The sequence below is a fragment of the Lucilia cuprina genome, chromosome 2 (genome assembly GCF_022045245.1).
Source record: "Lucilia cuprina isolate Lc7/37 chromosome 2, ASM2204524v1, whole genome shotgun sequence".
NCBI classification, from domain to species: Eukaryota; Metazoa; Arthropoda; class Insecta; order Diptera; family Calliphoridae; genus Lucilia; species Lucilia cuprina.
Genome location: NC_060950.1, coordinates 28,195,032 through 28,216,104, shown reverse-complemented (window position 1 = coordinate 28,216,104; position 21,073 = coordinate 28,195,032). Strand labels below are relative to the sequence as shown.

At 30.3% G+C, this 21,073-nt stretch overlaps 2 protein-coding genes across 3 annotated transcripts in view; one reads left to right on the top strand and one right to left on the bottom strand.

The window, feature by feature from the left end:
• The window catches only part of LOC111684736, a 25,079-nt gene extending 15,056 nt beyond the window's left edge, over positions 1 to 10,023 (top strand). For both annotated transcript variants that reach the window (XM_046949182.1, XM_023446935.2), the window contains 6 exons: positions 806 to 1,142; positions 3,797 to 4,206; positions 4,387 to 4,508; positions 4,676 to 4,791; positions 4,872 to 4,989; positions 8,381 to 10,023. In XM_046949182.1, coding sequence (XP_046805138.1) covers positions 806 to 1,142; positions 3,797 to 4,206; positions 4,387 to 4,508; positions 4,676 to 4,791; positions 4,872 to 4,989; positions 8,381 to 8,845 — 1,568 coding nt within the window. In that variant the 3' untranslated portion in view covers positions 8,846 to 10,023. The remainder of the gene's footprint in view (positions 1 to 805; positions 1,143 to 3,796; positions 4,207 to 4,386; positions 4,509 to 4,675; positions 4,792 to 4,871; positions 4,990 to 8,380) is intronic.
• Positions 10,024 to 19,687: 9,664 nt separating this feature from the next.
• Positions 19,688 to 20,954, bottom strand: LOC111684737 (KRR1 small subunit processome component homolog). Its single transcript, XM_023446936.2, has one exon. The coding sequence runs from the start codon at positions 20,835 to 20,837 to the stop codon at positions 19,803 to 19,805; it is 1,035 nt and encodes a 344-aa protein (XP_023302704.1). The 5' UTR covers positions 20,838 to 20,954; the 3' UTR covers positions 19,688 to 19,802.
• Positions 20,955 to 21,073: the final 119 nt, after the last annotated feature.

Sequence of the window (21,073 nt, the reverse complement as noted above, 5' to 3'; positions counted from 1 at the left end):
CAATATTGGAAGACAAATATTCTAAGTTGACACTGTTATAAGACATTCTCTGCACATTTTACTGCCGACGTTGTAAGATCTTACAACCGTGTATACATAGCATAACAGTTCTGACCTTTTTATTGTCACCAACTATACTATTTAAAAGAATTACTTCATTTACAGAACAAAACACCATCTGACTGACAAACATTTACATTTTGAAGTGTTGATGGTAACGACGATGATTAAGCAAAACTCTATGTGAAACTATGTAAAATTTTCAAGCACGCAATAAAATAAACAAATTTATTAAATTTATACACTAAATTTAAAGTGTTGCAAAAACGTTTTCATAATAAAACTTAAGAATTTTGTTGGAAGAGAAGTGGAATAACAAGAGAAGAGAACACATTTAACCGAAATAGAAAAAAAACGTAATCAAACAGAAAATGAAAACTGAAAACTAATTGCAAAGTGTTATTTTCCATGCTGAATTTACCCCCTTTCTCATGCAAATAACGAAAAAAACAATTGTATAAACTTTAGCACATTTTACAAATTTAAACATTTGTTATTTGAGTATTAAAGAAGCAAAAGTAGTAATATCCATTTTTGTCATAAACTAATGTATTAGCAACAACTGTTAAATGCCTGTAATCAGGCAAAACTTTTAGCTAACGAGATTTCAAAATTTACAAAAGTGCAGATTGCTACTTTTGCATCTATACTTTAAAATTTCTTCGTTTCGTACGAATACGATAATATTTGTATTCTATGTAAACGTTGTTTTATTATTTGGATTCTTTTTAATTGATACTTTCAGATATACCATTCACTTTGATTATACCTAAAATTGATGTTCGTACAATTGAAAAACCACGTTTGAAAGAGTTTATGTTGGAGCATATGGTGCCGGGTCGTGCATTCGATAACTATGCTGATGAGGAGAACTCCTCATCGTTTGGTAATGGTAATGGGCATAAAATTGTTTTTCGCAAATTAGAAAAATCCCCCAACAATGTGGTGTGGCTATTGAATGGTTTTCAAATACTACATCGTGTACGCATCAACGACAATCTAATTGCTTTGGCTATTGATGGATATTTGGGTGATCGGAAGTCACCCTATTCGAAACGTAATATACAGGAAAGCAGTAATAGGTAAGTACTAAGTTTTACAATAGTATGAACAATACTACAATTTGTGGTGAAAGTTTTGTTCAGTTTTGATTTTTTGAGGTTATTATTTGTTGGCTTTATAATTTCTTTCCCTTCCTTTTTTTCAATTAACCAGAGGCGTAGAATGTAGAAAAAGAAATGTCAAAAAACGAAACTTATTAATGTCTTATGAATTCCAAATTCTTGTTCCTTATCGTTAGCTTTGACACTTTCTCATATTTTTAGGTCTAAGATGGGTTATGCATAGATCGAACCACTATATGTGTATAATAGACACATATCACGTGTAAAAGACCGTGATAAGTTTCTGGTTAAAAATAGAATAAGAAATTCATAACATAGGCTAAAAAGTTTTTAACCCAGAGACCATCACATCAGGATTCCAGATATCGCGTCTGAAAGTTAAACAAGGCCGTTTTTGACATATTTGAAACGATATAATAGCAAAAATACACCATTATTTATCAAATATTTTATTTGAAAGTCTTATCTGCTGAAAATATAGTCTGTTCTTATATGATCTCATTTTGAGATTCGTAGTCTAAACATCTCTTGAAACGACGAACTGAATCGACTTTCCATTAAAAGGGAAGTATCATCTCTTCATATGTTTAGTAGCGGTTAGTGTCATCGATTAAAGTTTATGTACTGGAGCTAAGTATTTAGGAACCGTTCTATACCGACGGGAGGGTACTCGGAAAAGAATGATGTAGGTATTCAACTATACATATACATACAAGAGTTCCATTGCCAAATAAATTTTTGGTGGGAGGTCTTTAAAATGAACAGTTATAGAAGTATAATACAAAAATTCCGAAGATGTGCCTACAGGGGCATTACAGGCTCTATTAGAAACACACCATAGGCGGATGTAGTAGCTAGGAATGTGCGGGAAGAGCATGTAGTCCAAAAATTACTTGAATAGAGGATAATCAGTATAATTACTAACAGATTTATCAACTTTAGCCTAGCGGATCACTTCTTTAAAAGAAAAGTAACCAGGGGGTCTCTCTTCTTCTATGTAGTAGCGGTACTAGGTTAGTGTCATCGATTAAAGTTTATGTACTAGAGATAAGTATTTAGGAACCGTTCTATATGTAGGTGTTCAACTCCTAGTATACATACAAGAGATTAAAGATTAAAGTTTATGTACTAGAGATAAGTATTTAGGAACCGTTCTATATGTAGGTGTTCAACTCCTAGTATACATACAAGAGTTCCATTGCCAAATAAGTTTTTGGTGGGAGGTCTTTAAAATGAACAGTTATAGAAGTATTTAAAAAAAAATTCCGAAGATGTGCCTACAGGGGCATTACAGGCTTTGTTAGAAATATACCATAGGCAGATCTAGTAATTAGCAAAGTGACAGAACTCCTACATGATCATGCCGATCTGCGGTATGTAGTTACAATTAGAGAAACTGGCATAATTATTGTACTAAGTTGATATAGTCTAAGGATTCTAGTGGGGGTTTTAATGGGGCTTTGTTCCAGTATTTTTTGTATTAGCAAATGGGACATTACTTTACTAGAATTCCTCAGAGTATGCGAGGATGTTGTGAAGCTAGAGATGATGGAGAAGATAACTTTCCATTGTATTGCTTGAAAGTGATCTGGGATCTGTAGTGACAATTAGAGAAACTTGAATACTTATTAGACTAAGTTTATATAGTCTAAGGATTCTAGTGGTGATTTTCAAGTGGATTTGTTCTAGTATTGTTTGTATTAGCAAATTGGACATTACAATACAAGGATTCCTTAGAATATGCGAGGATGTTGAGAAGCTAGAAACGATGGAGAAGATAATTTTTCATTTGGAAGTTAGCCAGGCAATTTGTTAGGATGAGGATTTTGAATTGTTAACAAATTTCTTCCATTAACTGAATCTGTTCCTATTTTGTCTTTAAAGGAAATCATAATGGAACAGAAAGGTCTTTGAGTGGAGTTGAACCTTAGGGTTCATCTAATCTATAAAATTGATAGATTTAAAGTGAAAATATATTATTAAGGTCTAAAATCCTAGAATCGTGTCCTTGTTCGCCTCCCTTCATTTCCAAAGAATATCATTAGAACAACGATTCAGTGGATATTCGATCCAATTTTAAGGTTCTTTTCCGTCTATCTACTTCCAAGAATAAGACGATAAGACATTCGTATCTGAACAAAACAAGAGTATTACTGTTGATTGTATAAGTTTTGTGATACAGTTAACCTTTTAGTTGTAATAATTCGGTGGATAATGCGAATATCTGCTGTCATTGTATATAGAAAATTAAAATATGATCCAGTTTCCAATAGAATAGTTGAATTTTTCATATTGATTAGCGTCTTTCTTTCAAATAAAACTCCCTACATGCCCCTTAAATGGTTACGCGTCTGCTTAAGCGTTACCGAGTATATAAATTAAGGAAACTTTTTTACCAGTTTTACTACAAAATTGAAGAACACTTAAAATAGTTGTAGTTTTCCTTTTTTCTATGCCCGAAATAAAAAACTTTGACAATCAATAAATTTTAGCAAAACATTTTAACATCCGTTTTTGTAAAACTCTTGCATAAATTGTGCAATATACATAGAATTAGAAATAACAAAAAAAATCTATTATTTTCTTTTTCACTTTTTTTTGTCTGATTACAGTCGTTACAATGAACCACAACGTTTAGAGATGCGCAATTCAACCAGCAATATTGCACATACGAAAAATGAACCCATTTTAAAGGAGTCAAAGGCGAGCCCTTTAATGTCATTTCTTGGCAGCATGAAAAGTGGCACAAAAGTTTTCCAGCACTTCCTGTCGAAAAGTAATCTTACACAAATAATGGACGATGGTTCTTATACAATTCTCATACCCACCGACAATGCATTTCAACGTTGGCATCCCATCGATTGGGGTTTCTATCCGTTCAGTGTACAAGATTTCACAGAAAGTGTGTTGCGCAATCATTTCTTGCCCACCCAAAAGCCTTTACGTATGAGTGACGTTAAGAATATGGATCAAATGGTTGTACGCACCATGGGTGGTGAGAATGTCATCTTCAGAGGTCAACGTAAGTATTAAATATAAATTTTTGATTATAACACTTTTGCAAATAACGAACGTACATACATGCATACATATGTATGTATGTACATGTTTTACTCGTGCTTAAAATATTTTCCAATAATAACCCTTGATTTATGTTTTGCATCTCCTTCTTCTTATGCCACAACAAACAACATTCCTTTAGCTGCACCTTCGGTCAACAATGTATCCATAATGTCCGATTACACATTGTCTAATGGTAATCAGGTATTTATTATAGCAGAGGTATTGTTTGTCTCCGAGGCTGTTGTATCCAAATTGCATCAGGTAAATGGTGTGTTGTTATGAATGGTGATGGTGTTTGAAAAGATTAATGTTTGTAAATCTATATGTATTGTTATTCTTTTTGTTTCCTCCCACTCTCTTTCGTCTTTGCCTTTCATGGACTGGTAATAAAACCCTATCAAACCAACCTTAATATTATGTGAATATAGATGCACAAGGATAAGGAGACACCACCATTATTGGCCTTCCCTTGGTTTGGTGCACAATTTTTGTCACATTCATTTTTGGCTTTGGAACGAGATCCCAGATTTACACAAATCACCAGGTATTTGCTGCTGTTATGATAGTTTGTCTGTTGTATTTTATGATTTATGTTTATGTATTTGTGTGTTTTTACAATTGTAGATTTTTAAATAATGCTGAAATAGCACCACATGTATCAGGAGCCAATTACACATTCTTTGTTCCGGACGATAAAGCATTTGAGAAATTAGGATTTGATAAATTAAGTGATGATGTTATGGTAAGTTACAAATTCCAAACGAATTTATTTTGTAATATACATACATAAATGTCCCAGCTAGCATTTGGAAGATTCTTGTATGATTAATCAGTCTTTTTGGACTTCTTTTGATGACGGAAAAGTGGACAATAAGTTGTGCGCTTAAAAAATAATTCGTAGATAATCCTGATATATGATTGAAAACTGATTACATAAAAAACAATGACAAAATGTATAGTAATTATAAATTGATCATAATGGTGTTTAAAATTTCTGGTCATATTCCGAGCAGTTGAAAGATCTCAAATCGTTTTTTTATATTTGTTATTGTTTGCTATTTAGTAGAAACACTAAAAAATGACTCAAAAAGATTCAAAAATGAGTCTAAACTGATTAGAAAAGGTGCTCAGAAAAGTCGCTTTTAGAAGAGTTGGCAAACAAATTTTGTGTGGCCTAAAATGATTTGATATATCCCAGCTAGCATTTGGAAGATTTTTGGATGATTAATCTGTAAACTTAGTCATTTTTGACTCCTTTTGATGACCTAAAAGTGATTAATAAGTTGAGAGCTTAAAAAATTACTCGAAAATAATCCCCATATATGATTGAAAACTGAATATTTAAAAAACAATAACAAAATGTATTGCAATCATAAATTGGTCATCCTGGTGTTTAAAATATGATGGTTTTATTTTTTTAAAACTTATTTTGTGGTCATATTTCAAGCAATTGGAAGATCTAAAATTGTTCCTTATGTATTTGTTTTTGTTTGTAATGAAATAGCTAAACTTACACTTAAAAATTACTCAAAAAAGATTCAAAAATAAGTCGAAACTGATTAGAAATGGGGCTCAGAAAAGACTCTTTTGGAAGAGTTAGCAAAACATTGTGTGTGGCCTAAAATGAGTTGATATAATTCTCATTTCGTTTATAAAGTTAAATGTATAAGTATTTGAATTTGTGTGATATTTATAAAGTCAATTTTCTGTCAAGGAAATTGACACAATATAAGCTTTAATTATAAAAATTTTATATGTTTAATAATCTTTTACGGAAGATAGTTGGGCGACTAATCACTAAACTAAGTCTAAATAATTCATTAAGTGACTTAAAAAAGATAAAAAATGAGTCATAATTGATCGGAAGTGGTGCTCATAAATGTATCATTTATGATCAGAAAATGAGCGCATATATGAACATTTTAATCGTACGGAAGAGTCATAAAAGACTCGAATGTGATCAAAAATTTCAAAAAAGTGCTAGCTGGGTACTTCTCATTTAGTTTGTAAAATTAAATATATAAGTATTTGATCTTCTACTAAACTAAGTCTAAATAATTCCAATTAATGTTTAAATCTGATTTATTTTAAAAACAATAACAAAATGTACAGCAATCGCAAATGGTTCTTCCAGGAGTTCGAAATACGATTATTTATACGTTTATTTTGTAGTTATATTTCTCGCAGTCGGAAGATTAGAAACTGCTTTCTGTATAAATACAGATAAAACTCAAAAATGTCTATAATATGATTCGAAAATAACTTAAAACCGACCAACAATTCGGCTCATTAATGACTCAAAAAATATTAAAAAATGAGACAGAACTGGGGCTTATAAACGACTCGTCGCGGGTAGGTATACTTCTCCTGGCGAATGTATCATTTATGATCAGGAAATGAGCGCATATATGATCATTTTAATTATGCAGAAGAGTCATAAATGACTCGAATGTGATTACAAATTTCAAAAAAAACAAGCTGGGTGTGATTATATTAATTTGAGAAACTATTCTGTGGTATTTTGGTAAGAAGATATTATGCCGAAATTATGATGTAAGAAAGACACCTTATTTCGTAGTTTTAATTCCTTTAAGAAATATATTTGGTTCAGAAAAACCATCATATAAGAAACTGCAAACTTCTACCGTTTTCTAACTTTGCGATTAGTACTTAACACACTGTCGTATACTTATATTGTAACTTCTCTTTATGTGGTGACAGTAGCTGGCAACTTCCTACGATAAAAACTGATACTAAAGATTGCGTCTTCGGAGATTATTAAGCCTATTAATATATAGATAAATAGAGTATAAGTGAAAGTGCTTGACGACAGCATATGAATTGACAAAAACAACCGACTTACTCACTCTAGATATATGGATGGCTAAGGCCATTATATATACTCTTGACTCGTTTCCAAAGTTACCAACATATTCCGATATAAAGACTTTAACGTGCTTCAATATTCGTTTGAGGTCAAACCACATCCTATAACCTGGACAAATCGAAGTCCAAAACTCAGGCCTGAGAACTACCGGTTTTCGTAATACCAGATTAAATGGCTCTCTGGTTCGACTCCAGGTGAAATCATTTCAAGAAAATGCCGAGGGCTCATGTGAAATTATCAATTTATAGTCCCGGCAGACTAGAGGTACTAATAACATATTTTTTTCCTAGGATTGCAATCATACCAAGATAGGGAAAGCTCTATAAGTTAACATCTTCCCATTGTACCAGATTATATAGGTCTCTGGTTCGACGCGAGGTCAAATTATTCCAAGGAAAGGCCGAAGATACATTTGACATCATCAGTTTATAGTACCAGCAGATCTCTTTTTCACGAATTTCAATCACAACAAAATGAGGAAAGCCCCATGGGGTGAGATTTTCTGAGTTAATTAAGAACAGATTGCTCTAATATAGTTCGTTGCCCAAACTTATACCTATTGCCAAACATGTTCATATAAACTATCGCTGTACTATAAACCGTTAAATTTGAGGTTTATGGATCAACAGTTTTCAGAATGTTGGACAATTTGCAGCGGGAGACATAGTTGACATTATCTGCATAAACTAACTTCTATTAGGTGTAGACACTTCGATCATTGGTATCTTTTTCGGTATTAAGTTTTAAGACAAAGACAGGATGACTTCCCGTATAATAATATTGAACAACTTTTGAGGTTTAATGCTGTCAGCACTATTAATGATCGTTATTAAGTCTGTGTTAATCGATAGCTGCTAAGGTGATTATATTAGACTACGTAATTTAGAATTGATCACAAGTTACTATTTTTAAACAAGATACTAATCTTAACTAAACATTTATTTACTATTATCGGCGTTATATTTATCATACATCTTTTGATCCAATTATACTATAAGGACCTTTGAAATAAAAAAGAATTTGAGGATCATAATCCCCAAATGATTTATAATGTCCAGACTGTTGCTCATTTTAGACTTGATCAATGGTTAATCATTGTGCAATTCTTACATTCTCAAACATCTGTAGAAAACTGGTAATTGTCGCTATTTTTGGATTTTCTGTTTAAATAGTTTCAGATATACAGACTGAATTTATAACACTCTCATTTTCTTTTCTAATTTCCATATTTTTTTCTCTCTTTCAGGCCTCACAACGCGGTGTTAAAATGCTCTTAAATCACTTCGTTAAGGGACGTCTTTACAATCGCGACTTAAAGGACAATGAAGTTTTCGAAACAATCGGTGGGGGACACATAAAAATCACACGAAATCCCGGCAGTAATGCAACAAGTGTTAATAATGCCAAAATAACAGAAAGTGAAGTATTTGTCTATAATTTGGGCACCATGTTCTATATAGACGATATACTATACTCACATCTGTTGAGAGAATATGTGATCAAACATAAATCGCGGACAAATTATGCCGGCGGCAATAATGGACGATCATCGACTTTGGGTACACCCACCGATGTTGAAATAGTACCAAATGAATTTGATCATGAACAGAGTGGTGGTAATGGTGATTATTCCATACATGATGATGATTTCGATGATGAAATAATAACACCAAAAGCGCTTCCCGTCCAATTTTATGAATTACCAAAATAAAATAATTAATTTATTATAATTTTTGCAAGCAAAAAGTTTTGAACAAAATACTAGTAAAAGAAATTAATAAATTAGAGTTTTTATTTTATTATTTTTTTTTTTTTTTTTGATAAGCAAAAGAAATTATAAGGAAAATTAGTCAAAAGACAAAAACTAAATTGAAGTGAGAAAAAAATTTTTTAAAATTAAAAAAATTCTTTGTAAGAAGTATATTTATTATACCATAATCTGATTATAATTATTATTAAATATTATTATATATTATTATGATTAATTTTTAAGGGAGAGATTGTTAGAAGGCTTTAAGCTTTTTTTCTTTAATTGTGTATAGTTTTTAGAGATTATTTTGACTACTATTGTATGCATTTTTAAAAACAAACATATAAAATCGAAAAAAATATACCGAAAAAAACAACAAAATATATATTTAATGTTAATTTTGTGTAGATTTATAATAACAAAAACAAAACAATTTAATTAGGTTTATTATTTTCTATACTTTTTTTTTTTTTTTGATATAAATTTGATAGCCAGACAAAAATACATAATAACACCTAAAAATTCCGTTAGTATATACTACTTACTATATACATAAAAATATACCTAATGAAATCTATCTATATTGTCAACCAAGTATACTTAGAGTTTTAATCGAAAAAAAATAAGCAAAATTTTGAACATGAACAACATTTAAACTTTTTTTGTAGAAATTAAGTCTAAAAGTAAAAGAAAACTAAATTAAAACTTAAGGCCCAAATAGACTACACAAGCGGCTTGACAAACATACTTTTTTCATTTCAACACATACTACGCAAACATTGCTAGTACAAACACCGATTTTTTCACGATTTTGTGGACTTGTAAAGATATAAATGTAAATTTTTCTTCGAAATATAAATTTTGTAAAAAATTGTTTTTTATGAATATAAACAATACAAACGGTTTGACAAAAACTCAATATGTTTGTGTAAAAATCAATTTTTTTAATTTTTGTACAAGCAAATTTTGTGCAAGCATTTGTACAAACATTAAACACCCTCATACACTACACAACAGGCTTGCACAAACGTAAAATACTAGTATATTTGTCAAGCCGCTTGTGTAGTCTATTTGGCCCTTTAAAGTATTACTCTCTCCAAACTGGCTAAGGGCACTTCACGCGATCACACTTCGTATAACAAAAAAGAGAATAAAAGATTGATTTATATTTGACCTGGTTCACACAGGGAAACTTTTGTTGAGAAACTTTTGATTTTGTGTGTGAGAGAAAGAAATCCCAGCAGATCGACGGACAGTCCCGAACTGACCACTTAACCTATCACTTGTGGTGGCCCCTAGCCACCTGACTACCCAAGTGACCGACCATTTTAACATGGGCTTGTCCTACGAGGAAGTCAATCGTCACTCTACACTCTACAAAGAGACAGTAAAGAGACGACTACCTCCGCTCCCATTTACAAAGGAGACACTAAAGTGACGACTGTCTTCATTCTCGATTACAAAGAGTTTATTTGTGACAAAACACCAAAAACATACGAATTGGAGTCAGCCATCAGCCTAGGATACTTGAGGACAGTAAAGAGACGACCGCCTCCGCTCCCAAGGATACTAAAGTGACGACTGTCCTCATTCTCGATTACAAAGGGTACATTCGTGATGAATTACCAAAAACAAACGAAATACGATTATCCAGGTGGTTAACGATTAGTGGAAATTACTGTCTTTTTCGAATGCATTAACTTTTTGTCGAACTGCTGGGATGGTTGATATTTCTTTCTCTCATATACAAAAATCAAAAGTTTCCCCAAAAAAGTTTCCTAGTGTGAACCAGGTCTTTTTTGAGAGAGCCATACGACTGTCAAATTTTCCATCCGTATGTGTGATGGTTTCATGAAATATTGCGTTTAGACGATCCCATCCGTACTCTTCTACACAAAATTTTGACAGATCATATTACATTTGTGATCGTGTAAAGCCTGCTTTAAGCCCACGATACAAAGATATTGATGTTGCAATTACATAGGCCAACAACATTTCAGGATTTCTCACATCATGTTTTCCATATAGCGTATAATAAATATATGCCATATTAGAGATGTTATTACAGCACAAATATATCAATCTGTCGACTTTAAATGCTCTGTTTAAGATTTCTTATATCTTCTTTTTACTTTAAGATATCTTAACCTGAACAAAAATAACATATTGCCTTTAATTTACATCAAAAAAATTTCAACAAATACAGGAGATTTTAAAACAATTTAGAAATGAGAAATTATAATATATCATTAAGACGGCATTACAAATCATTTTCAAACTAAAGTAATATTTTAGATTCAAATATCTTGTAGTATAAAGAAGATATAACCGAGATTAAACATTTAATTTAGGGCAGGTTTTTGAGTTGGCAATCAAATGCCAATTAATAATCAGATTAGTTAATCTAAATTAAACTGATCTTAATCCCCATTTGATGTTTTTGAGTACAAGATTAAACTTCGTTGTGTTGCCATACAAAACAACAAAAAACGTCAATGTTTGTTATCAAAACAACGCATATTTTATGAAAAAAGAAGAAAGTTAATCTTAATTAAACTGATCTTAATCCCCATTTGATGTTTTTGAGTACAAGATTAAACTTCGTAGTGTTGCCATACAAAACAACAGAAAACGTCAATGTTTGTTATCAAAACAAAGCATATTTTATGAAAAAAAGAAGAAAATTGTTGAAAACTTTATTTTAAAACAATATCATATATTGTGAAGTCCCTACAATTTATACTAATCGATAAATCAATAATTGTATTAGTTCTATAACTAGTACTAGAACACATGATTTTAGCCTAAACTCGTTCTAGTTTGGCGTTGAGACCAATAATTTTTGTTCGAAAATTGTCACCTTCGGAACTGGTTCTAAGGAAGCGTTATGGAGTCGACACTCATTCTTTGGAATGCTTCTGAAACTAATTCATTAATCAATGATTCTTGCACCTCTAATCTTTTGAAATATATTTTGTAAGCAGTTAACTTTCCCTTCTCTCGGTACCATTCAATTAGAGAGCTCTTTAATATCTTGTAGTTCAGTCGAATGCAAAAATATACATTCGAACGCGTTTTCAATTTCGATAAAAATAAGTTTATACATTTTTTAATTTTTTGAATTTTTTTTTAATTGAAATTTAAGAAGTTGTTTCGGAACTAGGTTGCGTTCCATTGAACTAGTGTAGTTTCAAAAAACTAGTTCCTTCAAAACTATTTAAAAGTATTTAAGAACCACAACAATGTTATAAGGAACGAGTTCCAGAAATAATGGCAACAATACTAGTTCCAAGGCTGTTGTTTAAGAATCTGAAGTGGTTCTATTTTCACTCGATATAGAACTACACCATTTTCAACAGTAATTCAGAAAAACTCAATTGTAAGATTTAGAAGATTTAGAAAAGATCAATTGAAAATGAGAATTTTCATTTAGAAAATATCAATTGAAATTGAGATATTCCATTTGAAATTCAGAAAAGAACTGTTAAAAATGAGATTTTTTATTTGAAATTCGGAATACAACAATAGAAAATGAGATTTTTTATTTGAAATTTAGAAAAAATCGAATGAAAATAAAATTTCTCATTTGAAATCCAGAAAATCGTATGTGTTTATTTTATTCAACCTTATGTTAAAATTAGTTGTAAAGAAAAATCTAATTTTCAATTGAATTTTTCTAAATTTCAAATGAAAAATCTATGTAATTTTCAATTGGAATTTTCTGAGAAGAAATTGTATTAATTTTTTTGCATCAGCTGTTTACACTTTTGCATTTCTTGCTCAAGTTTAAACCACCTTCATTGAGCGCTTAACCTAGCAAACAAAATTAACAAATTGAGTACTCAAAAACAACTTTCGAGGTTTAATTTTAATCTAATCCCTAATCCTACACTTAAAGATTGGCCCTTAAAGTCTATACATTGGACTTTCGAAAGTCGTAGCAAATTTTATAAATAAAGATGTCTACGCGATGTTGCAACGTCTCAAAAATGGATAAAAAGAAGAGATTTTTTAATTTTATAGACATGTTATCTTGAAAACATAATGTAATGGATCTTTAAGAAAAGTGTATACTTTGGTTATTTGTTGGCCTTAGGATAATTAGTTTAGGCTAGAGATTGCAGTAATACATTTTCAAAAACTTATTTAGTAATACGATGTAAACACAATTTTCTATAAATTAGCGAAAAACTGAGAGTTTTTAATCCCAGTACACAATATCAAACACAGAAATTATACTTTCAAAATTTATATAAAAAAAATACACAAAATCCAAAAAATATCCATCATCTTATTTCTGAATAAGTTTTAAAGTTTTAATACATTTTCGACAAAAAAATCTAAAAATTAAATTTAAAACTTGCAACATTATATGTTTGCGCATATCTTACAATATTTAGAAAACAATTTGATAAACCAAAAAAAAATATTAAAAAATAAACATTGAAGATTGTATTTAGTACGAGCCATTATTTAAAAACAAAAAAAAAATAAAACTCTTGTATGACTTCAAAAAGTCTAAAATATACATAAATTACATAAACCTTAAAGGATTTACGTCAACAACAAAAATAAATTAATATAAAACAAAATCATACATAAGTGAATTTAAGACATTAAGAATTTTATATCATAACTAAGAAAATTAAAGAACAACAACAACAAGAAGAAGAAAAACATAAAATCATACATTTCCATTCTGAAAGTTTGTTAATGAATAAAAAAGAAAAAAAAACTAAAATAGTAAAACCAAAAAAAAAAATGTTTTATTTTTCTAAAGTAGGAAAGGATTATGTTAGACAAAACAAGTATACAAGTAGTCGGACATTGCGGATCATATTATACCCTACACCATGAGTATATTTTTAAAATGTTTAATTTTTCATATAGAAACTTTTATTCTTATTTATTAGAGTATTCAATTATTCGGGTTTTTGTCTTATTCGGTTTATTCAACAAATAATTATTTGGGGTTTTAAGTTTGTCGGTTAATAATCGCATAAATCAAAATTTTTCGGTTAATCGAATAAGAGGCAAGTGTATGATGTTTTAAAAATTTTTTTTACAATATTTTTCTTCCTTTAAATTCAATTTTATTAATTTTTTTGTGTAAGAAGTAGATAAATCAGAACAACTTATTACCAGGGAAACCAAAATATGCAAATGCATGTTTTTTGTGGTGCGTCGTATGGACTCATGGATAAGATATTTACACGTTTCAAACCAATTTGAGAATTTTGGCATCGATTTGTTAGAGCATATTTTTGCATATTTTACCCATAAGAGCATAATTTTGCATGATTTGACTTTTTAGCATATTTAAGGCATATTTTCGAGTTTTTAGAGCATATTTTACTCTTTTAGTGCATATTTTGATGTTTTCGCTTTTATTTATTTTTAATTTTCTTTTTTTTATTTTTTTATGTTATAGTTTTTTATTCAATAAAGCATTATATTTTAAATCGGACATAAAACCGATTACTTTTGATTTCATGAGACCAATCAATTTATAGTTTAAAAAACTAATTATTGGAAATTATGACAACACCGATTAAAATGTCAGTTTAATAGCTATGAATACAATTGGAAGAAATGTGTCAAACTTTGTCGTTTGAAATATGTTTTTTAGGGACCAAATGGTTTTATGTTATTTATTAGTTATCTGAACGTACAACGGAATTCTATTATACTAGTTCTTTAAACTATGAGATGAAACATTTATAAAAAAATGTTGTAGGATATATAATATGACATTAAACATTTATTATTTCATTACAATTTCAGTCTTTTTGAGCTTTTCAATGTTAAAAAATAATAAAAAATTTTATTTTTGGAGCATATATTTTAAATTTTAAGAGCATATTTTGAGTTTTTTACGGCATATTTAAAGCGCTTAAAACACTTTTTTTAAAGCATGTTTTCGGTTTCCCTGCTTATTACAATGTTTCTAAAGTATTGTTATAAAAATCATTCAATAAATATTTTTCATTATAAAAAAAGTTTCATTTATTCGAGCGATTAATCGTCAAAAATTTCTCGATTAACCGACCGACGATTAATCGTTAAAATACCCTAGTATTTATGCAATTTATTGATAAAAAACGAAATTTTCTAAGTGAGTCTTTATATAGGAATATAGGTCAAACATCCGCCGATCCTCATTAAATATGGGAAAGATATATATTTTTAAATAGTTAGTTTTGTTGAGATTCATTGCAATACAAATTGTTACTAGACAATTTTAAACGTTTAAGACATTTTTTGAATTTGGGTTTGTGTGAGGGCTAGGGTCAAATATGGGCCGATCTTTACGATCATATAAACTAATTTGAGTCAATTTTTAGATATATATAATAGAATATTTGACGTAATTATGGCATAAAAAGCCCAAATCGGGAGGTACGGTTTTACGGGGGCTAGGTAGAGTTGTCAGCCTGTCTGGATTGTCTAGCTTTTTTGGTGCTTTTCCAGTTTCAAGTTAAAATTTAATTTGTCCAGTTAATCTGACATCGTAAATATTGGATCCTTACACACCTTTTGGTGAACTGATCAACTTAAATATTTTTATAGGAACTTCTTAGTAAAAGCACTTGTGGTACTTATTTGAAAAAAACGTGGTAGGCTATATTAACCATTTCGATTTGTATGAAATTGAGTAAGACTAAATTAAGTCCACAAAATTAAATTTTAAATTGATTTCATAGGATTTGTCGATGTGCCAAAAAAAACATGCTTAGACCAAATTTCATCAAATTATCTTGAAAATTGCAGCCTGTACCTTGCGCACAAGTTTTATAAGGACAGCCAGCCAGCCGGACAGGCGGACGGATATTTCTTAATTGACTCAAATGATTCTGTATTGATCGGTATACTTTAAGGTTGTCTGTTAAACTCATCAGCACAAACCATTCCGACTCTAGTGTATAATTAACCATGCTCGATCTTATGATGGTCAGATAACTAGTAAATTATAAAGCTATAGCAAAAACTTAAATCAGTGATCGATCCTATATAAGTCCCAATCAGATTATTGCTGGTTTAAAATGCAGAAAAATACTCGTACAGCTATAAAACTTGGAGCAAAATCGATCTACAACATGTTAAGAAGATGGGTCAATAATTAACCCTACCCGTCATTTAAGGTCCCCTTCACAAAAATATTTTAAACCTATTTACAGACTTAAAACTGAAGAAGTGGGATCAGGGATGGAAAAATAAGATTTTGTCTCAGTATCAAAAAATATTTCAGAGGGTACTTTTTTGGATCTCAAAGTACTAAAATATTTTTTTGCTAAGAGTTTGTAATTTCTGAAATATATTTATATTTATACTTTTTAAATTAGAATGGGCGTTATATGTTGATATTGTGAATCTTTGTTCGTCCCTCAATATTAACATCTTAGATATAATTTGATGCTACACAATTTCTTGCCCAAGAAATGCATGGTATCTCATAGCTACGATACAAATTTTACCTCGAAATTGTACTTTGTAAAATGTTATATTTAAAAAACTCATGGCGCTGTTATAAAGTCTCGAAAAGGGACAAAATTGCGTTTTCTCAAAACTCAGGATATACATATCTTAGATTCCAGATGCGATGAAGAAAATATGAAGTAATATTCGAACTCAGCGCTGATTAATCTTATAGAAGCGTCTAACTTATTCTCAGGGTTTTGACTTTATTAACATTTTGTGTGATAATATGAAGAGAATTCCAATACTGTATAACTTTAGTAGCTGTTTCCTACAAATTTTATATTTGATGGCCGATCCTGAAAAAATTGGTAGTCAGGTTTTGATTATCAGTAATGAGCATTTAAGTCATTTTTTGAAGGAAACCTTATATGGGTAGTAAGGTCAAATATAAAATTTTGTAGAGAGATTTTGACTCGTATGAAACTTATGTGCATCGAATTTCATTGCTATATTCTTATTTTTAAGCCATTAATGAGTGTTGTAGTGATTTTCCGAAGTGGACCTTATATGGGGGGGAACGTGGTTAGGGTCAATTATGAACCGATCCTAAAAAAAATCGGTATACAAGTTTTGATTCGTAAGAAACTTACTTATACCGAATTTAATCACATTTTTGGGCCAGTAATGCGTGTTAAAGTCATTTGCTGAAGGAGACCTTATATGGGGGGTAGGTCAATTATGAACAATTGTGAAGGACCACTTGTTTGAGGCTATTCGAAAAAGTGATCCGATATTGCCCATTTTCAATACCAAGCAAACTTTAGCAATAGAGAATACTTATGCAAAATTTCAACTATGTAGCTCTTCGTGATATCAACAGACAGACGGACGGACATGGCTAGGTAGTCTTAGAATTTAATAAAGACCCAGAATATATATTCTTTTATGGGTATATGACCAATATTTCGATGTGTTACAAACCCCATCTGTTTTGATGGTGGGTATAAACATTATTTTAACAGACAGATTTACTACCAGTTAAACGATAATCGGATATTGAGATTGTAGACCTGAAAGTATCAAATAAGACTCGGGAGTATCATGTTACTTTTGCATATCTAATAGTATCAAAAAAAAGTACCATCGTACCAATTATGCCATCCCTGACTGGGATGAATTTTGAAATCAAAGTTTTATATGAACATAAATCGCTCGAAAAAATTTTATAAGGATTGATCCATAATTGAACGTACCCTTTATAAAACTACCTTTGGAAAAGTGCAAGTACAGCAATGAAAATTGACAGTTAAACGTTGTGTAGAAACATAATTCTTCATTTCAAATTACTTACATGAATATATAATTATAACTAACCATCCATATTAGGTCTCTAATTACTAGAAGTGTAATAACACGCGAGTAGTTTAAGTTAAAATTTTACTTGTATTTTTTTCTTGTTACAATAATTGAAGTACTTCCAAAAGTATAACATTTATCACCATTTCAAAAATAGCACTAAGTGAATTTGTTTACCTTCTGTGGAAGTGATGTATATTGACTTTTATTATTTATGTTAAAATTAGTTAAGCCAAATTCTATAAAACTAAAATTTCACATCCTAGTAACTTCCAAAAAAAGAACATAATAATTACTTTCTGAGGACTTTAGATGTAGTGAATTTGGAATCAAATAAAAAGAACATCCCTCTTATGATAAGCCAGTGTTAAAATTATCACTTTTTCAGGTATTTTTCAGTACATTCATGCAACAAATTCTATTTTTTCGCTTCTTTGGATGTTATTATCTGCTGGGATTTAATGCTTATAAAAAAGAACTTACCTCTCAAAAGCTGCGAATGTAAGTACATATGTATGTATTTCATTAAAAATTATTGTTTTTAAATATGATTAAATTATTATTTGTTTAAACATAAGTATACAAACATAACTGAAAATTCATTAATCGATTAATTACTCTTTACCATAACTAATTTTAAAAGAAACATAAACAAAAAAAGCACATCACTATGTAAAAGTAAAACAAATAAATGGCAACCATACAACCATACTTTCTTCAAATTGCCAGTCAAACTTTAAAGACATATTTCATTTTTAAATCACTTTTTATTGGAAAACTTTATATTAATAGATAAACGTTATCTATTTATTTATAATATTAAACACTTTTAAGAAAAAACTATGCATTTTTTACCAGTTTTTTTCTATAAAAACGAGCAACTCGACACAATAACCGACTACCACACTATAAACAACAACAGTAACTAAACACAACGTTATCGATATTTTTATTTCGAAAAATGACAGTTATTTGTGTATTTTTGGTGTATTTTAGAGAAGGTTACTATACCCTACAAGAACAGTGACAGTCATTTAACCGGTCATTTGACTGGCAAATCGATCAAAGTTTCCATCAAAAGTTTCTATCTGTTTCTTAAGGGCAATATGTAAAAAGTGATGGAAACTTTTGTGTACATGTGATTTTGCATCACCCTCGCACTTATGAATTCTATCGACTTTAAAACATATATTTGAGCTGCTCACTCTTTTGCTTTTTACCAATCAAGGATGAAGGAAATGTTAGTCACGATTGACTAATCATTCTTTATGGATATATCCATCACAGTTGACCGATCACACTTGATGAATTTATCCGTCAAATCTGACGGCTATGCCAATTTATAATAAAACACAATTTATTAACATTTTAAGACATATATTTTTAATTTTATTAATATACATAAATTAACTATCATTTCACCATTTTACATACCTCACAGAATGTAAAATCCTCATATGCTCCTTTTAATTTGTGGAAATAAATTGTCTGTAAAGAAATGCATATAAATATTGAAATATAAAAATTAAAAGTAAATATGTATTCATATTACCACAAATAGATTTAACTCCGAAGTGTATATTCTCAGCTCCACTTCCTGCACCGTTTTTAAATTATAATAAATCTCTTTATTTTTAATAATGTTAGTCTCAATTTTTTGCTCCTTGATCTTTGGCTTTCACTGAAATAATTAATTTATGCGACGGAAAACACAGTAACAGTCAAATGTAGTTGTTTCACTCTTTCATATGCAAATGAAACCCTTTATCACACATTGAGTACATCAACAGTCATTTTACCGGTCATTTGACCGACATTATTGATGGAATTATCCATTAACTATTTTTTTTTTTTTGCAATTTTTAAAGAAAAATGTTGCAAGTGTGTTAGTAAAATCATTTTGTATGTGTTAGTTTCGGTCATACATTTCTTGTAGGGTAAATATCGAGTTAAAATCACTCTATATTTTTAAAATGCAAGTAAATATTTTAATAATCCCTAAAGTAAATTATACTCGTTTTTTCGATATTTTAATTTTTTATTATACATTAAATAAAATCCATTTATAAAATCTTACTTATTATATGAAGAAAGCGAAAAAAATCACTTTTTATAAACTAAAATAAACTTTTAAATCTAATCTCTATGATTTCATTTTCTTATTAGCTTTTGCCACTTTAGCCTTTAGAGCCTTAACATCAAATTTATTATCCTCACCAGCTGTACGTTTTCTTGAGGTAGAGGCTTGATCTTCGGTGGGTGGTATAAAATCTTTTTGACGTTTTTCCTGTTGTTTCTCTCTGGCTTCGGCTTGTTTAGATTCACGTTCGTGTTGGCGACGCTGTTGTTTCTGTTCCTTATTAAGGAAATATTCACCGGAGGCCAATTGTTTATCGATTTTACTTTCCGGTTGTGCCGGTGGGAAGGGTGTGTATTCTTTCTTTTGTTTCTTAACTTTAGGTTGTTTACGTTTGCTAATGTTTTTATTCTTGAACTTGGGCAAGAAACGTGACCAATCCTCATTAGCCAATTTGGGATCTTTCATCAATTCTCTTTTAATCATTAAGGCCTTGATATTGTAAATGGGATGTACATTTTCCATGGTGTCTATAACAATGTCTCGCACTTGTTGCAAACCTTTATAGGGACCCAAAGCGGCTACCGTATTGCCCTGTACCAAAACATAACAATCAGTTAGCAGTTCTATGGATTTCAAAGTAGCTCCATTGGGTCCAATAAGCCTTTGACGTCTTTTCACGAATTTATCCTTTTTTCTTACTAAACTACCAATTTTAATAATATCACAACCGATTTCGTCTTGCAGCACACGTTTTGCCTGTTCAAAGGGTACACTACGTGCCATTAACTTAATCATATCACGAGCTTTGATGATAATATAGGGATCCCAAGTTTTACGTGTTGTCTTCACCACCATACTGCCTTCAATCAAATCGAGTTCTGCTTTAAGATTATACTCAGCCACAGCTTGTTGCACTAGAGGCCATACTTCATTAAGGTATTTCTCACGATATTTTGGAAATAAAGTAGCAAACGAAGATTCCTCTACTAAACCATTGGGATTGTCTTCTGGTTTAAATGCTGGTATTTTCATGGCCCAAGCATTTTCCACCGGCTCATTAGTGTTTTTTGGCTGTTCCTCACCCTCACTTTCACTCATTTTGGAATGAATTTAACTTTTATTTCGAGTTTTTTTATAATTTTTTGTAAAAATTTTCAGATTTTCCTAATTATATTGTGTAGCAATGCACGTGCGATCAGTTGTTTATGACGTTTCTCGAAACAAAAACATTGCAGGAGGTTACCAGACTATAAGTATTTTTAGGATTGCCAATAGTTAGTCAAATAAATAATTATAATTATAAAAATTATATTTTTGTGAAATTAAAATTAAAT

Excerpts from the sequence above, each read along its gene's own strand:
- LOC111684737 (XM_023446936.2), bottom strand. The coding sequence starts at position 20,837 with ATGAGTGAAAGTGAGGGTGAGGAACAGCCAAAAAACACTAATGAGCCG.